The sequence below is a fragment of the Nicotiana tomentosiformis genome, chromosome 11 (genome assembly GCF_000390325.3).
Source record: "Nicotiana tomentosiformis chromosome 11, ASM39032v3, whole genome shotgun sequence".
NCBI classification, from domain to species: Eukaryota; Viridiplantae; Streptophyta; class Magnoliopsida; order Solanales; family Solanaceae; genus Nicotiana; species Nicotiana tomentosiformis.
In genome coordinates, this window is record NC_090822.1 from 2,967,196 (window position 1) to 2,988,443 (window position 21,248).

The following is a 21,248-nucleotide window of genomic DNA, read 5'->3' on the forward strand; positions in this document are numbered from 1 at the left end:
ATGCCTCAGAATTCTCCAAGCACTACTAACAGAAAACTTTCATGAGGAAGTAGGCATCCATCTTGGAGTACCCCAGTAGTCATCACTATTATCAAAGTGCCCCTCCCGTCTAATATGATCTGCAAAGTCCATAGGAAAAGACTGCTCCAGTAGTTGATCATTCCAGCCTTCTTCATCTCTTAAGTCAGCCACTTCTTGCAACTCTTCGTTAATTGGAAACATTACATGATACAAAGCACCTAAACCAGTCCAGTTCTCATGCCACACATTAGTTGATCCCCTATTCATTTCCCATAGAATTTCATGCTCCATTTCTTCCCTTACTTCCAACATCTTCCTCCACACATGTGAACCTTCCCTAAATTGAACCACAATAGGTAGTTCTTTTTCGCAATATCTGTTCCACATAAAGTTTGACCATAGTGAATCGTTAGTTCTAAACTTCCACCACAACTTAGTAAATAATGCTTTAGAGATATCAACCAGTGATCGAAAACCTACACCCCCCTCTTCCTTAGGTAGGCATAAGTTTTGCCATTTTGTCTAGTGTCTATTCATGCCTTCTTCCTTATTACTCCAGAAAAACCTTGCAAAAGTTTTGTGTAAATGTTCAAGTACATTATCATGTGGGTCAAGGGCAGATAAGATATGATTGTAAGACACTAGAGTTCAAAGTAGCTTTTCTCCCATAGGACAGTAGCTGCCCCTTCCAAGAATGTAGCTTTGCCTTCACCTTCTTTATTTGATCATTGTAGTTATCCTTCCTTATTATTGTATAGAATATTGGGCATCCAAGATAAGTGAATGGAAACTCACCTCTTGAGAATCCAGTAATAGTCCCCATAGTGTTACACAATGATCCAGCAACATTAGAATGCATATAGAAAGAACTCTTTGCCTTGTTGATCATTTGGCCAGAAGTGTGTTCATATTTGGTCAAGACATCTATAATCTTTTCTAATGAATATGAATCAGCAGATGCAAAGATTATAGTGTCATCAGCATAGGCTAAATGGTTAAAAGAATCAGTCCACTTAGGCATGCCAAATCCTTTAAAAATTTTATCCTCAAGCAACTTATTCAATGATCTAGACAATGCCTCAACTGAAAGTATGAATAAGGCTTGTGATAATAGATCTCCCTGCTTGACTCCTCTTGTGGAATGAAAGAAACCTAATGCTTGCCCATTAATCAACACTGAGTACCAGTTATTAGATATTAGATTCCATACCATGTTGATGAAGCATTAAGCAAATCCCATCTTCCTTAACACATGCATCAAATACATCCAAGATACAATATCATGTGCCTTTGCCATATCTAGCTTGATCACCATATTAGCAGGTTTGCCTCTTAGTCTTATATCAGTAACAATCTCCTGTGTTAACAGAATGTTTTCAAAAATACTCCTCCCATTGACAAATCTTGATTGATTGGATGTATCAAAGATGGAAGAATGTTCTCCAATCTATCATGCACCATCCTAGAAAATACCTTGTTAACAAAATTACTCAAGCTTATTGGCCTTAGATCAGAGAAGGTCTCCACCCTAGGCTTTTTAGGAAGTTGTACAAGGTTGTATGTGTAATAGATTTTGGTAATGATCTTCCCTTATAGAAAACTTGCACCATATTGTAGATATCATCCCCTATAATTTCCCAGCATTCCTAAAAGAAAATACCTGTGAATCCATCAGGATCACTAGCACTCTCACCACTTAGAGCATAGACTGCCCTTTTAACTTCATCTCTAGTAGGGATTCTATAAAGATCCGCATTCTTCTCATTAGACACCATAGTAGGGACATTGTTGAGGAGTTCAAATGAAGTAGGATCAACTTCTTTTGTGAATTACTTCTGAAAGAAATCTACTGCAGCCTTAGCCATGTGCTCGTGTGTTTCAATACAATCACTATCACTATTTTGAATTCTCTTCAGCTGCAACTTCTGCCTTTTGCCATTAACATGATTATTGAGGAGTTCAAATGAAGTAGGATCAGCTTCTTTTGTGAATTGCTTCTGAAAGAAATCTACTGCAATCTCAGTCATGTGCTCTTGTGTTTCAATCCAATCACCATCACTGTTTTGAATTCTCTTCAGTTGCAACTTCTGCCTTTTGCCATTGCCATGATTGTGGAAAAACCTTGTGTTCCTATCTCCTTCAGCAAACCAATTCATGCCTGCCTTTTGCTTCCAATACTGCTCCTCAATGCTAAGATACTTCTTGTCACGCCCCAAACCTAGGAGCGAGACAAGCACCCGGTGCCTCACTTAACCTGGCGTACCAAATTGCGACTAAGGGACTCTGAACACATAATGTCATACTTTGGCCATGGGGCCACCTTGCAAGACAATTTGCGAAGCAAAATATAAAACTGAATGGAAACTAGCGCTAACTAAATATCAATATAAAGCTAGGCCGACAAGGCCGTCATAGCTACTACAGCTGACAAACCACCAATTTATACAAACCCAACATACTGCACTAACCAACAGGATATGCCTACAAGCCTCTACTGATAGATGTACTGTGATCGGAACAGGGCCCCGACCTACCCATAACATATATACAGATATACATAAGATGTACACAAAACTCTAGACCTGGCAACTCCGAAAGACGTGGAGCTTACCGATCAGGCGGAACTCGGGAAACACCTACTGAGGAGGTCTACCCGTCTGTCTGTCTGAACCTGCACGCATGAAATGCAGCGCCCCCAAAAAGGGACGTCAGTACGAAATAATGTACCGAGTATGTAAGGCAATAAAATAACTGAAATCTGAAACTGAACTGATAATATGATAACTGAAATTAACTGGGAGTCAAAGATGATCTGGAGATATACTTACCTGCTGATACTGACTCAACTCCTTCAATATAGTAAGTAAAATAATTGTACGGCCTTATAAGGCTCGGTATATATAACTGCTCTGCCATAGTAGGCTCGCTCATAGGCGCTCGGCCATACTAGGCTATGTATCTCGACCATGCTGGGCTCGCTCATAGGCGCTCGGCCACAGTAGGCTCGGTATATAACTTTCCATCTGATCAGAGGTTGCCCAATAGGGGCCTGCCCATCGATTATAGCTCGATGGTAATGAAAATACTGTAATACTGTATATATAGGCTTGTTGCTCTCTTGACTGGAAGAAGACAATACTAAATTGAATATAGAATCTCGATAAGGAATAATATTGTAACTTATGAGACTAGAATAGTGTGAATAAATTCATGAATATGAACTTCTCTTTATGTCTCATTATTAACACATGTAGCTACGAGATCATGCCAAAATGAAGGAAGGCTTAGACTTAACATACCTTATCACAATCTTTCCAATCACCAAGTTGAACTCACCTCTTCACACCTTAATCTACAAGAATGATAATAATACTATCGTTAAGTTACGAAAGGTACAACTATCGCACAACGAACGACAAACCTATTTTGTATTAAAACGGGCAGCATCTCCCCTATAATATGCCCTTCCTCCAAATTCAAGATAACACCAACAATACAAGAACAGAACAATAACAACATATATACATCATTTTCCAGCCCTATATACACCATCAAATACTACAAAACAGCCCAACACACCCCAATCTCTTCGTACACAAAACGACCACCGTAGTAGTGTCAAACGACCCGAAAATGTTATGACGAACGACCAGCCAACCACCCTACATTTATATGGTGTTTATAAACCCCCTTCCTCCTCCAAAACTCCACAAAATAGTAGTAAAACACGCAGCCCAACAGCAACACAAAACAGTCCACAAAACAGTCCGCTACAAGTGAATAACTCGAACTCACGGCTTCCGATCACCGTCCCGTGAGTTCTTACAAGTATAGAACGACTTACCATGAATTTACAGCAGAAAAAATTGGATGAAATAGAGAAGTAAACTCACCTTATTTGTTGGATAACTCAGCTCCTATCTTGGTTCTTCAAACTCTAAGTTTTACCTCCAATTGGAACTTGAAAGGGAGAGAAAATCAATTAGGGTTTGTGGGAAATTTTTGGGAGGATTCTTTGCAGAGCTTATGTCTGGTTATTATGCTATATTTTAAGTCTAATATATGAAGAAAATAGGCCCTTAAAAGGCCTCTTTGGACGACCCGAAATGGCCCATTTTTGGGCTTTCATTTAAGCAAGTAGGTGACACACCTACTTGTCACCTAGCAGCTTGCGCAGTGTTGCAAAAATGCCCATATCTCTCTACTCCGATGTCGTATTGACAAACGGTTTAATGAGTTGGAAAATAGACTCATAGATCTTTAATTTGATGGGTGGAACACCCCATAACCCTAAGTATATTGGGAGAAAATCGCAGTTACATTTGACCCAAAGTTTCAGTAAAACTTATGAATGTAACTTGTGATGACTTTCATCGACTTTTGTTCCACAACTCTCTTGACTTCAAAACATAACAAACGGATGTCATACGACTAATATAAATCATAACATAATCTCCTTATCATGTTAATCACCCTAGTCTCACCCCAAAGGTACATGTTATAACATTCCCAACTTGTCGACTTTCGACGAAACATTGTTTTATTCAATTGCTTTAGCTTCTGAACTGTCCAACCCTCTTTGTACTTGTTGTTCATGATCTTCAATATTTGTAACCTCAGAGGTAACATTATTAACTTACTTTATATACTTTTAAATATTATCTCATTTTTGGTCCTACATTAGTTTGCTTACGAAGCATTTTTATGTACGAAAATATAGGGTGTAACATCATTCCCCCCTTGGAAACATTCGTCCTCGAATATTTACTCTTAGAGACTTTGGAAACTTTTTGCCAGAGTATCCTTCGTACACTAGGTTAAAACCAACCTGCACGTAGCCAGAAACATACTATGCATGCCACACATGGCCAATCTTTATAAATAGCAGCAATTTGCCTCACCGACCGTAAATCATAAATATTGAAAGTGAAAAATAAAAGCTTACCTGATGACCTGCTAGCCTACATAGAGCTATGTTGTAGCATCCCATCTCGAACCATATCTTCAGTTTGAAATAGGTGGGGGTATTTAGACTTCATTTCTTCCTCCGATTCCCACGTCATCTCTTCTACATTCTTGCTCCTCCATAAAACCTTTACGGAAGCTACCTCCTTATTTCGTAGATTGTGGATTTGTCGGTCTAGGATGGCAACTGGAATTTCCTCGTATGACAAGTCCTCTGTAATCTGTACATCATCCGTGGGCACCACTCGGGTAGGATCGCCAATGCACTTCCGTAGCATAGATACGTGAAAAACCGGATGGACAGACTCCAATTCTGAGGGCAACTCTAACTCATAAGCTACTTGGCCCACTCTCCGAATGATCCTATAAGGCCCAATATACCGTGGGCTAAGCTTTCCTTTCTTGCCAAACCTCATCACGCCCTTCATAGGTGATACCTTTAAGAATACCCAGTCATTAATCCTGAACTCTAAGTCTCGTCGCCGCACGTCAGAATATGACTTCTGACGACTCTGAGCTGTCAACAGTCGCTCCCGGATAACCTTTACTTTCTCTATGGCCTGCTGAACCAGGTCTGGCCCATGTAACCCAGATTCTCCAACATCAAACCACCCTATAGGAGATCTGCACTTACGCCCATACAAAGCCTCGTACGGAGCCATCTGGATACTGGAGTGGTAACTGTTATTATATGCAAACTCGATAAGAGGTAGATGTTCATCCCAACTTCTTTTAAAATCCAACACACATACTCGTAACATATCCTCGAGCGTCTGAATTGTGCGCTCGGCTTGTCCATCAGTCTGTGGATGAAAAGCTGTGCTGAGATTCACCTGAGTCCCTAGACCTCTCTGAAATGACCTCCAAAAATGTGTTGTAAACTGAGCCCTACGGTCAGATATAATAGAAACTGGTACTCCGTGTAGCCGCACTATCTCTTTAATATATAACTTTGCATAATCTTCTGCTATATATGTAGATCTGACCGGTAGGAAGTGAGCTGATTTCGTGAGCCTATCGACTATCACCCATATGGAATCGAACTTACGATTAGAACGAGGTAAACCCGTGATAAAGTCCATGTTTATCGCCTCCCATTTCCATGTCGGGATCTCTATAGTCTGCATTAGCCCTCCAGGCTTCTGGTGCTCTATCTTCACTTGCTGGCAACTAGTACATTGGGCGACAAACTCAGCAATGTTCTTCTTCATATCATTCCACCAGTACACATCCTTAATGTCATGATACATCTTCGTCGATCCAGGATGGATGGAATACCATGAATAATGTGCCTCTGACATAATCTTGTCTCGTAGCCCTGCTACATCTGGAACACACAAACGAACCCTGTATCTGAGAACCCCATCTCCCTTGAGCTCTAACAATGGCTTCTTCTGCTGCGGAACTCGCTCTCTCAACTCGACCAACTCTGGGTCCTCGTACTGCCTTTCCTTGACTTTAGCTATGAGGGATGATTTTGCAGTGTTTTGGATTATAACTCCATCATCCTCAGAATCTACTAACCGAACCCCCAACGAAGTCAATTGATGAATCTCTCTAGCTAATTGTCTTTTCTCGGGCTCTACATGTGCTAAGCTACCCATAGATCGGCGACTTAAAGCATCTGCTACAACATTAGCTTTCCCTGGATGGTAGAGAATGTTAACATCGTAATCTTTCAATAACTCAAGCCATCGCCTCTGTCGCAAATTCCACTCTTTCTGCTTGAAAATATATTGTAGGCTTTTATGATCAGTAAATACATGAACATGAACACCATATAAATAATGCCGCCATATCTTAAGTGCATGGACAACCGCAGCTAACTCGAGGTCGTGGGTCGGATAATTCCTCTCGTGCTTCCTCAACTGCCTTGAAGCATACGCAATTACCTTCCCATGTTGCATCAGGACACATCCTAACCCGACACCTGATGCATCACAATACACGGCATAACCCTCTAGACCCTCTGGAAGTGTTAGAACTGGAGCTGAGGTCAACCTGTTCTTAAGCTCTTGGAAACTCCGCTCACAAGCCTCTGTCCATTGAAACTTAGTTTCTTTCTGTGTCAACTTCGTCAATGGTGCCGAAAGGGAAGAAAAACCCTCTACGAACCTCCGATAGTATCCTGCTAAGCCTAGAAAGCTACGAACCTCTGTCGGAGTGGTAGGTCTAGGCCAAGATTTCACGGCCTCAATCTTCTGAGTGTCCACCTTTATCCCTTCATCTGATACAATATGCCCCAAGAATGCTACAGACTTCAACCAGAACTCACATTTAGAAAACTTAGCATACAACTTACGATCACGGAGGGTTTGGAGTACCGCTCGCAGGTGGTCCGCATGCTCATCCTCTGAACGGGAATAAACCAGAATATCATCAATAAATACTATCACGAACAGATCTAAAAATGGTCGGAATAGGCTATTCATCAAGTCCATAAATACAGCGGGTGCATTAGTCAACCCGAAGGACATGACAAGGAACTCGAAGTGGCCATATCGGGTCCTGAAGGCTGTCTTCAGAATATCTTTTTCCCGAACTCTGACTTGGTGGTACCCCGACCTCAAATCTATCTTTGAAAAGCATCTAGCCCCCTGCAACTGATCAAACAAGTCATCGATCCTTGGAAGTGGATACTTATTCTTAATAGTTACCTTGTTCAGTTGCCTATAATCGATACACATCCTCAGCGAGCCGTCTTTCTTCCGCACAAATAGTACTGGTGCACCCCAAGGTGAGGTACTGGGCCTAATGTAACCTTTCTCTAGCAAATCTTTTAACTGCTCCTTCAACTCCTTCAATTTGGCAGGTGCCATTCTATATGGAGGGACGGATATTGGTTGAGTTCCTGGAAGCAAATCGATGCTAAAATCAATTTCTCGCTCTGGAGGAATACCTGGAAGCTCATCTGGAAACACATCTGCATACTCTTTGACTATGGGAATAGACTGAAGTGTAGGTATCTCAGCATCTACATCTCTAACTCGCACAATATGATAAATGCACCCTTTTACGATCATTTTCCTCGCCTTCAGATAGGAAATAAACCTACCTCTGGGTGTTGGTGTATTACCTACCCATTCAAGGACTGGCTCACCCAGAAAATGAAATTTGGCTGCCTTTGCTCGACAATCAACTGTGGCATAGCAAACTGCCAACCAGTCCATGCCCATGATAGCATCAAAATCCATCATCTCTAGCTCAACTAGGTCAGCTGAGGTCTGACAACTACAAATTGTCACCGTACAACCTCGGTAAACCCATCTAGCAATAATCGATTCTCTGACCGGTGTAGATACCGCAAAAGGATCACTTAGTATTTCAGGCACTATACCAAACTTCCTCACGACAAATGGGGTAATATACGATAAAGTAGATCCTGGGTCTATCAAAGCATAAGCATCGTGAGAGCAAATGGTTAATATACCTGTCACAACGTCTGGTGAAGACTCCTGGTCCTGTCGACCCGCTAAAGAATAGATACGGTTCTGATTACCACCTGAACTGGAACCTCTACCTCTACCTCGACCTCTACCAGCCGAAGACTGAGACTCGCGCCTTGAAGGATGCCCGGACATAGATGATCCTGTTGCTGAACTCGCTGGTTGTGCCATTCCCCCCGAATCTCTATTTGGGCAATCTCGCATCATATGCCCCGGACGCCCACATATATAACAAGCATCAGAACCTGCTCGGCATTGGCCCAAGTGTCCTCTACCACAGATGTCACACCGTGGAGGAAATGACCATGTCTGCGCAGATCCTCGCTGTCGCTGCAAACCCGATACCCGTGAGCTCTCACCTGGTCCTGACTGAGTATAGCAGTCATACCTGTAACCCTGTAACCGAGGTGGCGGAGGCCTAGGTGGCCGTCCGAAGTACTGGGTCCTATAACTACCCTGAGATTGCTCCTGAGACCTGGGAAATCTCATCCTCTTACGTTGCCCTTGCTCAGCCCTCTCTGTACCCTGCTGTCGACGCCTACCCCTTTCTATATTCTGGGCGAATGCCTGAATCCGGGAGATATCCATACTATCCTGCAATGCAGCGGTGGCACATGCCTCGGTTAACTCTGGGGCTAACCCTGCTATAAACCTGTGAATCCTGTCCCGCATAGTAGCAACTATGGATGGTGCATATCTGGCCAATGAGTCAAAACGGAGACTATACTCTCGAACACTCATATTACCCTGCTTGAGGGCTAGAAACTGATCGACTCGAGCCTGTCGGATCTCCCGCGGTAAGTACTGGTCAAGGAAAGCATCTGAAAAATTCTCCCAAATAGCTGGAGGTGTATCACGTCCCCTGGACCTCTCCCATCCCTCATACCAAAGGATGGCTATATCTCGGAGTCGAAAAGCTGCTAGCTCAACTGCCTCTTTCTCCGTGGTATGCATAACACGAAATATCCTGTGAAGCTGATCTATGAAATCCTGCGGGTCCTCCCTCTGATCTGTCCCCGTGAACTCTGGGGGACTCAAAGCAATAAACTCTCAGACCCTTGAACTCCCAGACCCCTCAGAAGTTCCTGCACTAGCTGATGCCCTAGCATGTTGCTGGGTAGCTACCAACTGTGTCAACAAATGCACCGCACTCCTTAAGTCCTGATCTGATGGAAGTGGAGGGGGAACTGGATGTGCGGTTTCCCTAGGAATCTCCGTAGTTGGTGGAGGAGCCGGTAATGGCTGAGTAGGGGTCTCCCCTTGAGCCTCAGACTGGGCCCCATCTACTGGGGGTACCCTGTTGGTCCCCTCACCTACTACTGTATCTCTCCTCTGGCTAGCCGTAGTCTTCCTAGTCACCGTCATCTGTGCATGCAAACACCAACACATAAGTTTAATTCAAATTTCCTATAACTCAGTTCTATAGCACGATTTAGATTTCAAAGAAGTGTAATCAACTCCTAAATGCCCTGTAGTGCCCTGCTTATATAATGTGGTGCACAACACATCTATAAACAAGACCCTACTAGACACGGCTTGCAGACTCCCTAGGACAGAACTGCTCTGATACCAAGTTTGTCACGCCCCGAACCTAGGAGCGAGACAAGCACCCGGTGCCTCACTTAACCTGGCGTACCAAATTGCGACTAAGGGACTCTGAACACATAATGTCATACTTTGGCCATGGGGCCACCTTGCAAGACAATTTGCGAAGCAAAATATAAAACTGAATGGAAACTAGCGCTAACTAAATATCAATATAAAGCTAGGCCGACAAGGCCGTCATAGCTACTACAGCTGACAAACCACCAATTTATACAAACCCAACATACTGCACTAACCAACAGGATATGCCTACAAGCCTCTACTGATAGATGTACTGTGATCGGAACAGGGCCCCGACCTACCCATAACATATATACAGATATACATAAGATGTACACAAAACTCTAGACCTGGCAACTCCGAAAGACGTGGAGCTTACCGATCAGGCGGAACTCGGGAAACACCTACTGAGGAGGTCTACCCGTCTGTCTGTCTGAACCTGCACGCATGAAATGCAGCGCCCCCAAAAAGGGACGTCAGTATGAAATAATGTACCGAGTATGTAAGGCAATAAAATAACTGAAATCTGAAACTGAACTGATAATATGATAACTGAAATTAACTGGGAGTCAAAGATGATCTGGAGATATACTTACCTGCTGATACTGACTCAACTCCTTCAATATAGTAAGTAAAATAATTGTACGGCCTTATAAGGCTCGGTATATATAACTGCTCTGCCATAGTAGGCTCGCTCATAGGCGCTCGGCCATACTAGGCTATGTATCTCGACCATGCTGGGCTCGCTCATAGGCGCTCGGCCACAGTAGGCTCGGTATATAACTTTCCATCTGATCAGAGGTTGCCCAATAGGGGCCTGCCCATCGATTATAGCTCGATGGTAATGAAAATACTGTAATACTGTATATATAGGCTTGTTGCTCTCTTGACTGGAAGAAGACAATACTAAATTGAATATAGAATCTCGATAAGGAATAATATTGTAACTTATGAGACTAGAATAGTGTGAATAAATTCATGAATATGAACTTCTCTTTTTGTCTCATTATTAACACATGTAGCTACGAGATCATGCCAAAATGAAGGAAGGCTTAGCCTTAACATACCTTATCACAATCTTTCCAATCACCAAGTTGAACTCACCTCTTCACACCTTAATCTACAAGAATGATAATAATACTATCGTTAAGTTACGAAAGGTACAACTATCGCACAACGAACGACAAACCTATTTTGTATTAAAACGGGCAGCATCTCCCCTATAATATGCCCTTCCTCCAAATTCAAGATAACACCAACAATACAAGAACAGAACAATAACAACATATATACATCATTTTCCAGCCCTATATACACCATCAAATACTACAAAACAGCCCAACACACCCCAATCTCATCGTACACAAAACAACCACCGTAGTAGTGTCAAACGACCCGAAAATGTTATGACGAACGACCAGCCAACCACCCTACATTTATATGGTGTTTATAAACCCCCTTCCTCCTCCAAAACTCCACAAAATAGTAGTAAAACACGCAGCCCAACAGCAACACAAAACAGTCCACAAAACAGTCCGCTACAAGTGAATAACTCGAACTCACGGCTTCCGATCACCGTCCCGTGAGTTCTTACAAGTATAGAACGACTTACCATGAATTTACAGCAGAAAAAATGGATGAAAGAGAGCAGTAAACTCACCTTATTTGTTGGATAACTCAGCTCCTATCTTGGTTCTTCAAACTCTAAGTTTTACCTCCAATTGGAACTTGAAAGGGAGAGAAAATCAATTAGGGTTTGTGGGAAATTTTGGGAGGATTCTTTGCAGAGCTTATGTCTGGTTATTATGCTCTATTTTAAGTCTAATATATGAAGAAAATAGGCCCTTAAAAGGACTCTTTGGACGACCCGAAATGGCCCATTTTTGGGCTTTCATTTAAGCAAGTAGGTGACACACCTACTTGTCACCTAGCAGCTTGCGCAGTGTTGCAAAAATGCCCATATCTCTCTACTCCGATGTCGTATTGACAAACGGTTTAATGCATTGGAAAATAGACTCATAGATCTTTAATTTGATGAGTGGAAAACCCCATAACCCTAAGTATATTGGGAGAAAATCGCAGTTACAGTTGACCCAAAGTTTCAGTAAAACTTATGAATGTAACTTGTGATGACTTTCATCGACTTTTGTTCCACAACTCTCTTGACTTCAAAACATAACAAACGGATGTCATACGACTAATATAAATCATAACATAATCTCCTTATCATGTTAATCACCCTAGTCTCACCCCAAAGGTACATGTTATAACATTCCCAACTTGTCGACTTTCGACGAAACATTATTTTATTCAATTGCTTTAGCTTCTGAACTGTCCAACCCTCTTTGTACTTGTTGTTCATGATCTTCAATATTTGTAACCTCAGAGGTAACATTATTAACTTACTTTATATACTTTTAAATATTATCTCATTTTTGGTCCTACATTAGTTTGCTTACGAAGCATTTTTATGTACGAAAATATAGGGTGTAACGCTTCTTCAGTTCAGCTTGTGCCTTTTGGAGCACAATCCTATTCTCAATGGTTGGCTCATCTTCAAATAACATCTCCTTCACCCTAACAATATCCTCCATAATAGCTAACCTTTTGAATATGTCTCTATATATGAGCTTACTCCATTGAGATAGAGCAACATTCACCCTCTTTAGCTTTTGTTTGAACATCAGGAAAGGGTCACCAATGAAGTCTGCCACCCAATTGTGCCTTACCACATCTTTAATTGTCTCATGCTTGATCTAGAAGTTAAGGAACACAAAAGGTTTAACAAACTGCATAGCCTCCTCCCCATAACTCATCAACAAAGAGGCATGATCAGAACCTGTACTAATAAGATGCTCCAATTCTATGTTTGGGAAAAGATTCTGGAAAATGAGGTTTACAAGTATTCTATTAAACCTTTTGAAGATGCACTTTGATTTGGCCTACCATTCCACCATGTATAAGGACTTCCTTTGTATCCAAGATCAAATAATTCACATGAATTCACACAAAATGCAACGTTTTCGTATTCTGGAGGATGCACAGGAAGCCCACCTATCTTTTCTTCTTCACTCAGTACCACATTGAAGTCTCCACCAACTACCCAAGGTAACTCCATATCACTAGACAGATAGCACAAGCTATCCCACAGTTCTAGCCTTTCAAGTGAAGAACATTTGGCGTAGACAAAAGTCATCATAGTATGCTTACCAATGTCTTGATGATAGACCTTGATAGTCACTTGTTGTTCAGTATCAATCAACAATTCCCACTCTACAACACTGTCAAATAACAACCAAATTTTGCCATTAATGGTTGAGTAAGCAGCATCCATTCCTAGCCTTCTCCTATACCTTTGAATATACCCAGCCTTTTGAAATGTTTCCATTAGAGAAACAATGAAAAAAGCATACTCCCTATGCATACTAATCACCATCTGAAAGTCATGCTGAGTTCTCACAGGCCTTATATTCCAGATCAAGGTTTTAATCATCATTTAGTAGTTGAGGCTGCCCTTTTGGGAAAATTTCTTTTAGGTTGTGGCGGATATTTGTTTTGCATTTGTTTTTTTACCCTTTATACCACTTTTCTCATTAACTCTGGGTGATAAACCAACCTCCTTAGCCACATCATTGAAATTACCTGCTGTGGATTCATCATCACCTTCATCCTCAAACTGCGTTTGCTCCGCCATTGTATTTTGAAGGTATATTGGAATCACATTGTGTGTGATTATATCATGAAGTATATGATTAGGTGATTGCAATGGTATATTAATTTGGATCTCCATTGGCTCCCCAGTACCTGAAGCACAGACCACTGGCATTACTTCAATATCTCCAGAATTCTTCAGAATTATAGCCTTTTCAATTCCATATTGTTCATTCATTTTTGTCTTATTTAGTACTTCAGATTGGTTTTCCATGACTCCCATATTCTCCTGCATCACTTTGAACTGAATTTCATAAACAGAACTCAAACTAGGGTTCACTGTAGAAGAAATTGCTGGAATTACTGTTCCATTGAGATCACAAAGCGTCCCATCAGCTGTTTTATGATCTGATTTCACTGTATCATTTAAGACCTTAGTAGGAGCATGTTAAACCTTATCACCACCATAAACTTCCACCGGATCACCATCAACAGTAGCCAAAACCTCAACAGTTCCTCTAGGATTTACTGTGGCATTGGCTGGTATCTTAGCTAGATCTTCTCCAGTTGATTTTCCACTTGAATGACATCCCTAGGTACTCCTAAGTCTACTCCAGTTGGTAAATTATGTTACTGAATGTTTGGTTGCTGAGAATCATCAACCCTAGTTTCCAGTAAACTAGGGTTTACTGTAGCTCTAAAGTTCTTTTCACCTGCTGCTTGGTCTTGTCTATTGCCTCTGAATTCCTCCATTCCTAACCTTGTTTATTTACCTCTTTGATCATCCATAATCTCTACTTCATCACTCCATAATGGTTTCCCTGAATTGACTTCTTGAATCTCCCCATTCTTGTCCGACTCCTCAAATGTTTGAGATGGGATTTCTTTACAGGAATGGTTCAAAGTAACATTAAGCTATCTAATTTCTTCTTTGTTAGTCACAAAACATCTATGTACCCTTACCAATGTAGACTCCCTCATATTAGGCTCCTCAATCCCAGAAACAGTAGGATTAGGAACATTGTCCTTTGCCGCACTTTGAATCCTACTCCCCATTGGTTTGGCAATCCCAGTAGGTGTAGGATTCACATTTGTCTCCATATTTGACTTGATTTTCTCCGTTTCTAGCACTTTTTCAACTGCTTCTTGTTTCACACGTTTTTCCTTCTTAATTTCTCCTTGCTCCACGATTGAAGCTTTTTTATTCTTTTGCACTGAATCTTGTTCCTCATCTCTAATCGTTGTATTATTATGATTAGAATTGGGATTTTCCTTATTCTTCACTTGCTCATTCTCCGGAACCTTCTTAGCTTCAACTCCTTGTTGCTTCTTCTATTGTGCATTGCTATTTTTATCACCCTTGCCATCAATTATCCTCAGCGTTGGTTGAACAATTTCTTCGACTTCCAGTGCATCAAATTTATTATTTGTTACTACAGCCTCAACTTTGTTCTTCCCCTTTCCATTGTCAATCTCTTTCATCTTTGTATTATCAATAATGTATCTTCTAGTATCACGTTGATATTTATTCTTCCTTGTTTGTATCCACTCTTGCCTAGCATGATTTGCAATTGTTTTACCCAATAATTTACCACTCGAAAGTACCTTAGTTGAGGAAGCTGCAGTACCAACAAGTTCTTTCTCCTTCACTTTGTCTTTGCCTTGTTCTTCAATTTTCCTAAGCTCGGGATTAATGATCCAACACTCAGCTTCATTATGGCCTTGCTTCTTACAACTTTTGTAATATTTAGGCATATAGTCATACTTAATCTTGATCCACTTATACCTACTGCCTTTGCCAAAGAAAACATAAATTCCTTACCAAAAACATTTGGAGGAAGCTTATCCATGCAATTGCAATAGGTGTTTCTTCATCAGGAGTCCATCAAGGGTTCCACTTCGTGCATCACATCTGCCACATCTCACTTTGGACCTTCAAAGAGAAAATAGGTTTGGACAGTAAGTGTGCATAATCTTCAAGCAATGAAAATCTGATCAAGATGTGATTATCCTCAATAAGTCCTACTGAAAACTCCTTTCAATTCACACTGGATTGGGATCGCCTTACATACCTCGTTAATCACTTGTTTGCCATAGTAAAATTTTCTAAGAACTACCTGCCCTAGCTTTTGTTGAGCGATGGATTGCATCACTTCTGCCTTCTTCCATTTAATCACAGTCTCTCCATGGATATATTCAACAGTTTTGATGGGAACGATGGGTAGGGTTTGTATGGGCATATTTAATGTAGTAGGTTGTACTGATTCTACATAGTTTATGGATGGATTAGGGTTTGTGGAGGTTGTTTGAGGTTGGGGGGATGGTAGGGACGACTGACCAACCTCAAAAGGAGGCTCAAGCTTCGATAGTGTGTCGTCAGAGACGCCATAGGAGAGCTGCTCGAGCTTTGACAGTGTGTCGTCGCAAATCGCCAGTCGCCAGAGCTTTCAAGGTTTTGGTTTTGGGTTTAGGGTTTTAGCTAACAAGGATCCAGTAGCTCTGGCATGGGTTAATCTTTTTGCTCAAAATCGGATGGCTTCAAACGGGCTTGCTCTATCTTACATTCCATCGATAATTGTGGATGGTAATGTGGTTATTCAATTGGATCCCATGAAGACTACGAAAGAGGCTGATAAAGGGAAACACTCTCCGATTGTTGATGTAATTGGTGAAATCCCAGGGTATAATCATATGAAAAGGTTCATCAACCAGAATTGGTCAAAAGTCCCAAGCTCTGATCTCTTCTGGCATGACAAGGGTTATTTCATATCCAAATTCAAATATGAATGTGACCTCAAGGAAATCCTGTATGGAGGACCATATACAATTAATAATAGGCCTATAATTCTGAAGAAATGGTCTCCTGACCTAGAATTTGATACGACTTTCCTAAAAAAGATACCCCTCTGGGTCTCCTTCCCTAATTTTCCTATGGTCTATTAGGGAAAAGACTCGTCGAGCAGATTGTGCAGTGCTATTAGAGTGCCCCTGTTTGCTGATAAATGTACAACTAACCAATCGAGAATCTCTTTTGGTAGGATGCTGATTGAAGTGAACATAACAAAACCACTACCAATTGAAGTTAAAATACAGGATCCATCTGGCAAGATATACCATCAAGTTGTTAGATTTGAATGAAAATCTGAGTTTTCCTAAGATTGTCAACAACTTGGACATGTGTGTAAAATCATAGAGGAAGTTCAGGGTAAACCTCAGGAATTGCAGAGGGAGAATGGTAGATTTCACCAGCTAGCAAAGGAATGGAGAAGCAAGGGAAATGTGACACGGAATACAAGTAAGCCTCAAGAACCAACTATAACAACTGATGCTTCTAAAGCTACATATTTTGATACATTAGCTCCTAAAGAGCAAACTATAGTCCCTATCAAGAAGGCTGAAAAATCCCTGGATCAAACAACTATTCAGATCAATAATGCCATACAACCTAAAGGTCATAACAATAGTGTATCGAGAGGAAAGACTTGTGTCTCAACTCCTAGAAAGACTATAGAAGGTATGGATTTCTCAATTGCTACACAGAATGCATTTGGAATGCTATCAGGAGGTCAAGGAGATAAGCATCCACCAGATAGAGGTGGTATAATAGACCCTTCTAAATGACACTCCTCGTGTGGAATGTGAGGGGGGCAAATCAGAGATATACAATGTTGATACTCAATTTTGTCCTCATATTTTTTTAAATAGTAAATATACTTTCAAAATATCATTTTGCATCATTACTCAATTTACAATAGTTATACAAGAAGTTTTTTAATTTTTCATAATTTTAAAGCTTTAAAACTGATTTTCTTACAGTTAAATTACTTGAATATGTATTAATTATCCACTTAAATTATTTTGTGATGATTTAATCATCCAACTCTATTATTTGCATCCACATATCTGTTTTATAATATTTTACTTCATTTAATATAATTACATTTGTACTTTTTATGCCTAATATTCAATTTTACAATAATATCATATATTTTACAATAAATTGCATTTGTCATTTTATTTAAGGTCAAAATAATTTTTTATATTTTTTATAATCTTCAACTATTGTTTTAAAGAATTAAGTTGCATAAATAGCATTTTTTATATTTTATTTAACTATTTTATTAAAATTATTTCCCCTTAATCCCCTACTTCAAAATCTAGCCCAAATTATGCTTTATTTTCGGACCAATTAACGTCCAAACAAATGAGCTCAACCCCAATCTGCCCTGGCCCAAACCAAACGACCCCTTTTGTTCCAACCCAGTCGGGACCCGTTTACTCGACCCGCCCCACTTCCCTTTGATCACAATCGTTGATCTCAGATGATCAATGACCCATAATAATCCCTACCCTTTCCTTATATCCCCTCACCCTAATCCTATTCTCATACTTCAGCCGCCCCTAAATCCTCTACTCTCGCCTTCCCTTAGAAATCCTAGCCGCCACCCAAAATCTTCACTGAATCCAAATCATCCATGGATTCTTACCATGATTTACTTACCTTTTCCGGATTATACCGCTATTATTTGTGTAAATATGGTGTTACTAAGTACTTGCCCATTTTTGGCAAGTACCAGTTTCTGAATCAAAGGAGATCGGCTTTACTCTCCAAGATTTGGACGATATTTCATCCGTATATGTTCATAGCAAGGCTATGAGGTTCTGATTCACCAAAATCTCTAGCCAATTTCTGATCCTAGTCAAACTAAGGTTTATCTGGCTTCTTCTCCTAATCCGATTCTAAATTGATTTTTGCATGTTCTTCTTTCCTTGTTTATGTTCGATGGACTGTATTTCCTTATTTATGTGTTGATTTTTATTACTATATAAACCCCTCCCCAATTTCCTCTTCGAAGAGACTCTAATCTCTTAAGAACTATTGTTATTCGCTCACTTTTCACCTTCTATATTATTCCTGCTCTCTTGATTGTGGCCGGCTGAAAGCTAAGGCCACCAAAATCTTCTCTATTAACCTCCCTAGTGCGAGCACTGCTAGGGGCTCACTGAAGCTCCTGTGAAGTCTGAAGCATTAGGATATGGGGTTCTCATCGTTATCTTTCTTTGCTGTCATCGCTGAGATTCTAAGTTACTCACTCTTTTGCTCGTTTATATTCGCAACTGGTTAGCATTCTCAACCCTCTACAGCCTTAATTATTACTCCTCTACTTATTCATGTATGTGTATTCTGTGCGTCAACACTGTTTGAACTTTTATAGACAAGCGTGACCTAAGTTTTTTTTGCTATTTGTGAACTCCCAGTGTTGTATTGTTGTATGCTTTCTGTAGTTCTATTGTCTCAATGACGTTCTACAGTTCCATGTTCTCTAATATCAAACTTGATAGGCTTTAACATGTGTAGTATACTATCACTCTATGTATTTGACTCAAATGGTTTCTGGCCTTCTTAGGTTTTGTCTGATTGGTCATGATCATGTTAGCCTCAATGTCGTGTCCTTTGCATGTTATAAGTTCATATTCATGCCTTGGGTTTCTGGGACCTTTTGTAGAAACTGCTTGCTCAAAGTCCGATTTAATGTATCTCTTCCTACTAGATCCTCTATGTATAACCTTTTGTTTCATGCAAACTGATCCTTGACTCTCACATGTTATAGAATTGTCTTAATCTCTATCCAAGCATGTTTGTCTGTGATTTGTAACTATGATAATTGTTTTGGGAAATCCTGCACTCTTTAGAATTGCTTCTAGGATGAATACCAATGTGTAGTTGTCTCTCATGTGTGGTCGACTGACATGAATCCTAATGTCTTCCTGTCCTGTTAGCCTATAGTTGACATGTTCTTTTGCCTACTATGAGTTCTTTAAAATCTTTTTGCTATAGTTAATGTCCATTAGGTTAAGTTTCATGATCAACCAAGTATGTTTGCCAAATAGTGCCCACTAGCATGTTGTTATGCTGTTTGCAACCACATTCTCATTAGGTTTTCATGTTAAAACCTTCATATCAAGAGTGTACTATACCTTCTTCTTGTTCATGATTCTGTTAGACAATCATCTAAAGGTCCTTAGGTTGTTTCTCGATCATGCTTTACTGAAATGGTTTACTGTCCTATGATGGTCAATCTTGTCACTATCAAACTCTGTTTCTGGAATTACAAAGCATAATCTTGACTCATATGTGTCTTGTGTTCCTTTTCATTTAGCATGATCCTGTTTATATGTCTTGGCTAGAGTTGTTCATGACTACATCTCTAAGAACTAATGGATTAAGGTGTTCTATGAGTATTATGTCACCTACATAACTAAATTTAGTATCCATGTGGGCAAGTAAGTTATTCATTGGGACTGGGGATGGGCTAGGTGCACTCTAGTTATCTTATGAGCCTGTGGTTTGTGCCTACTATTTGTCCGGAGAGTAAGACAATTAAAAGCCTGGAATATTCCTGGGTTACTTTTATATTGGGCCTGTAATTGCTTTGGTGGGCTTGTATTCGTTTTAGCCCGTGTTTTGTCATTTTCAAGTCTGTATTATTTCATTTTTGGGCATGTAATAACTTGTAATAACGAACAATTGGGGGATTAGTGAAAAGGGGGAACTAGGATACTTTATCTTTTGCATGAATGGGTGGAGATCATGCCTATAGGATCTTAATAACTTGTTTTCTCATCACGCCTCATTCTATGGAATTTTATGCACACAATGTTATGACTTAAATGGCTAGAGAGCATGCCCATAGGATCCAAACTGGACTTCTTGCACTTAGATTTCATGCCTATAGGAACTCAAACACTTCACCTACTCAACCTGCCTAATGCCCGCACACTATCAGAAGCATGTTTGTAAGAACCTAAGTGTTTCACTTGTTCGCATGTTTACTTCAATTCACTATTAGATAACATGCCTATAGGATACAACAATGTAATAACTTTACTTATCTAGATACCATGACTATAGGGTCTTAACTAATTAATCAATTGCTTCATGCTGCTTTTTGTACTGCTTTATTTAGATAGCATGACTATAGGGATAAAGTGTTTAAAAAATCAAGTCCAATTGTCAATTGTTAGAAATCCTGCCCATAGGATATTTTTTGACACTACTAATCTTGTGTTTTCAAATGACTTCACTGCCTAATTATGCGACTATTAGAGATCATGCCTATAGTGTACTATCACCTGCCTAAGATGCATATCTATAAAATCAGCATTTGTAATTCAGAATTATAGGATTGTTTTCACAACCTTATTACGCAAACGATTAGATATCATGTCTATAAGACTTGCAACGCTCTAATCTGCCTATACGTTAGTCCAGAAATCATAGCACTGTCTATGTAATATTGGAATCCATAATCACTTAGAAATCATGCCTATAGGACTTAACGATTCCAACACGTCATAATGTCGTCTACTGACTAACCAGAGATCTATTTGCGTGCTTTCCTGCTTATGTGTGGAGGTTACTTGAGCCTTTTATTGCAATTATATGCAGTCCTATCTGTTTTGCATGTCGCCTAGTTTTATCATTTTGAGCAACCTAAGTAAAGTCTAGAACCATCTTATAGTAGGTCCAAAGCCTCCTGGACCATAGGTATGGGACGA

The 21,248-nt window shown here is 40.2% G+C and overlaps 1 protein-coding gene across 1 annotated transcript; it reads right to left on the reverse strand.

Annotated features, from left to right (window-relative positions):
• Positions 1 to 13,569: 13,569 nt before the first annotated feature.
• Positions 13,570 to 15,857, reverse strand: LOC138900866 (uncharacterized). Its single transcript, XM_070188507.1, has 5 exons — positions 15,806 to 15,857; positions 15,126 to 15,481; positions 14,652 to 15,020; positions 14,462 to 14,603; positions 13,570 to 14,105 (listed from the first exon to the last, which is right to left on the reverse strand). The coding sequence occupies exons 1-5, from the start codon at positions 15,855 to 15,857 to the stop codon at positions 13,570 to 13,572; spliced, it is 1,455 nt and encodes a 484-aa protein (XP_070044608.1).
• Between the last annotated feature and the right edge of the window lie 5,391 nt (positions 15,858 to 21,248).

Excerpts from the sequence above, each read along its gene's own strand:
- LOC138900866 (XM_070188507.1), bottom strand. The coding sequence starts at position 15,857 with ATGGAAGAAGGCAGAAGTGATGCAATCCATCGCTCAACAAAAGCTAGG. Across the intron at positions 15,021-15,125 it reads GGAAGAACAAAGTTGAGGCT|AAGAAGCAACAAGGAGTTGA; the intron begins GTAGTAACAAAT and ends AATGCACAATAG. Across the intron at positions 14,604-14,651 it reads ATATGAGGGAGTCTACATTG|CTTAATGTTACTTTGAACCA; the intron begins GTAAGGGTACAT and ends GAAATTAGATAG.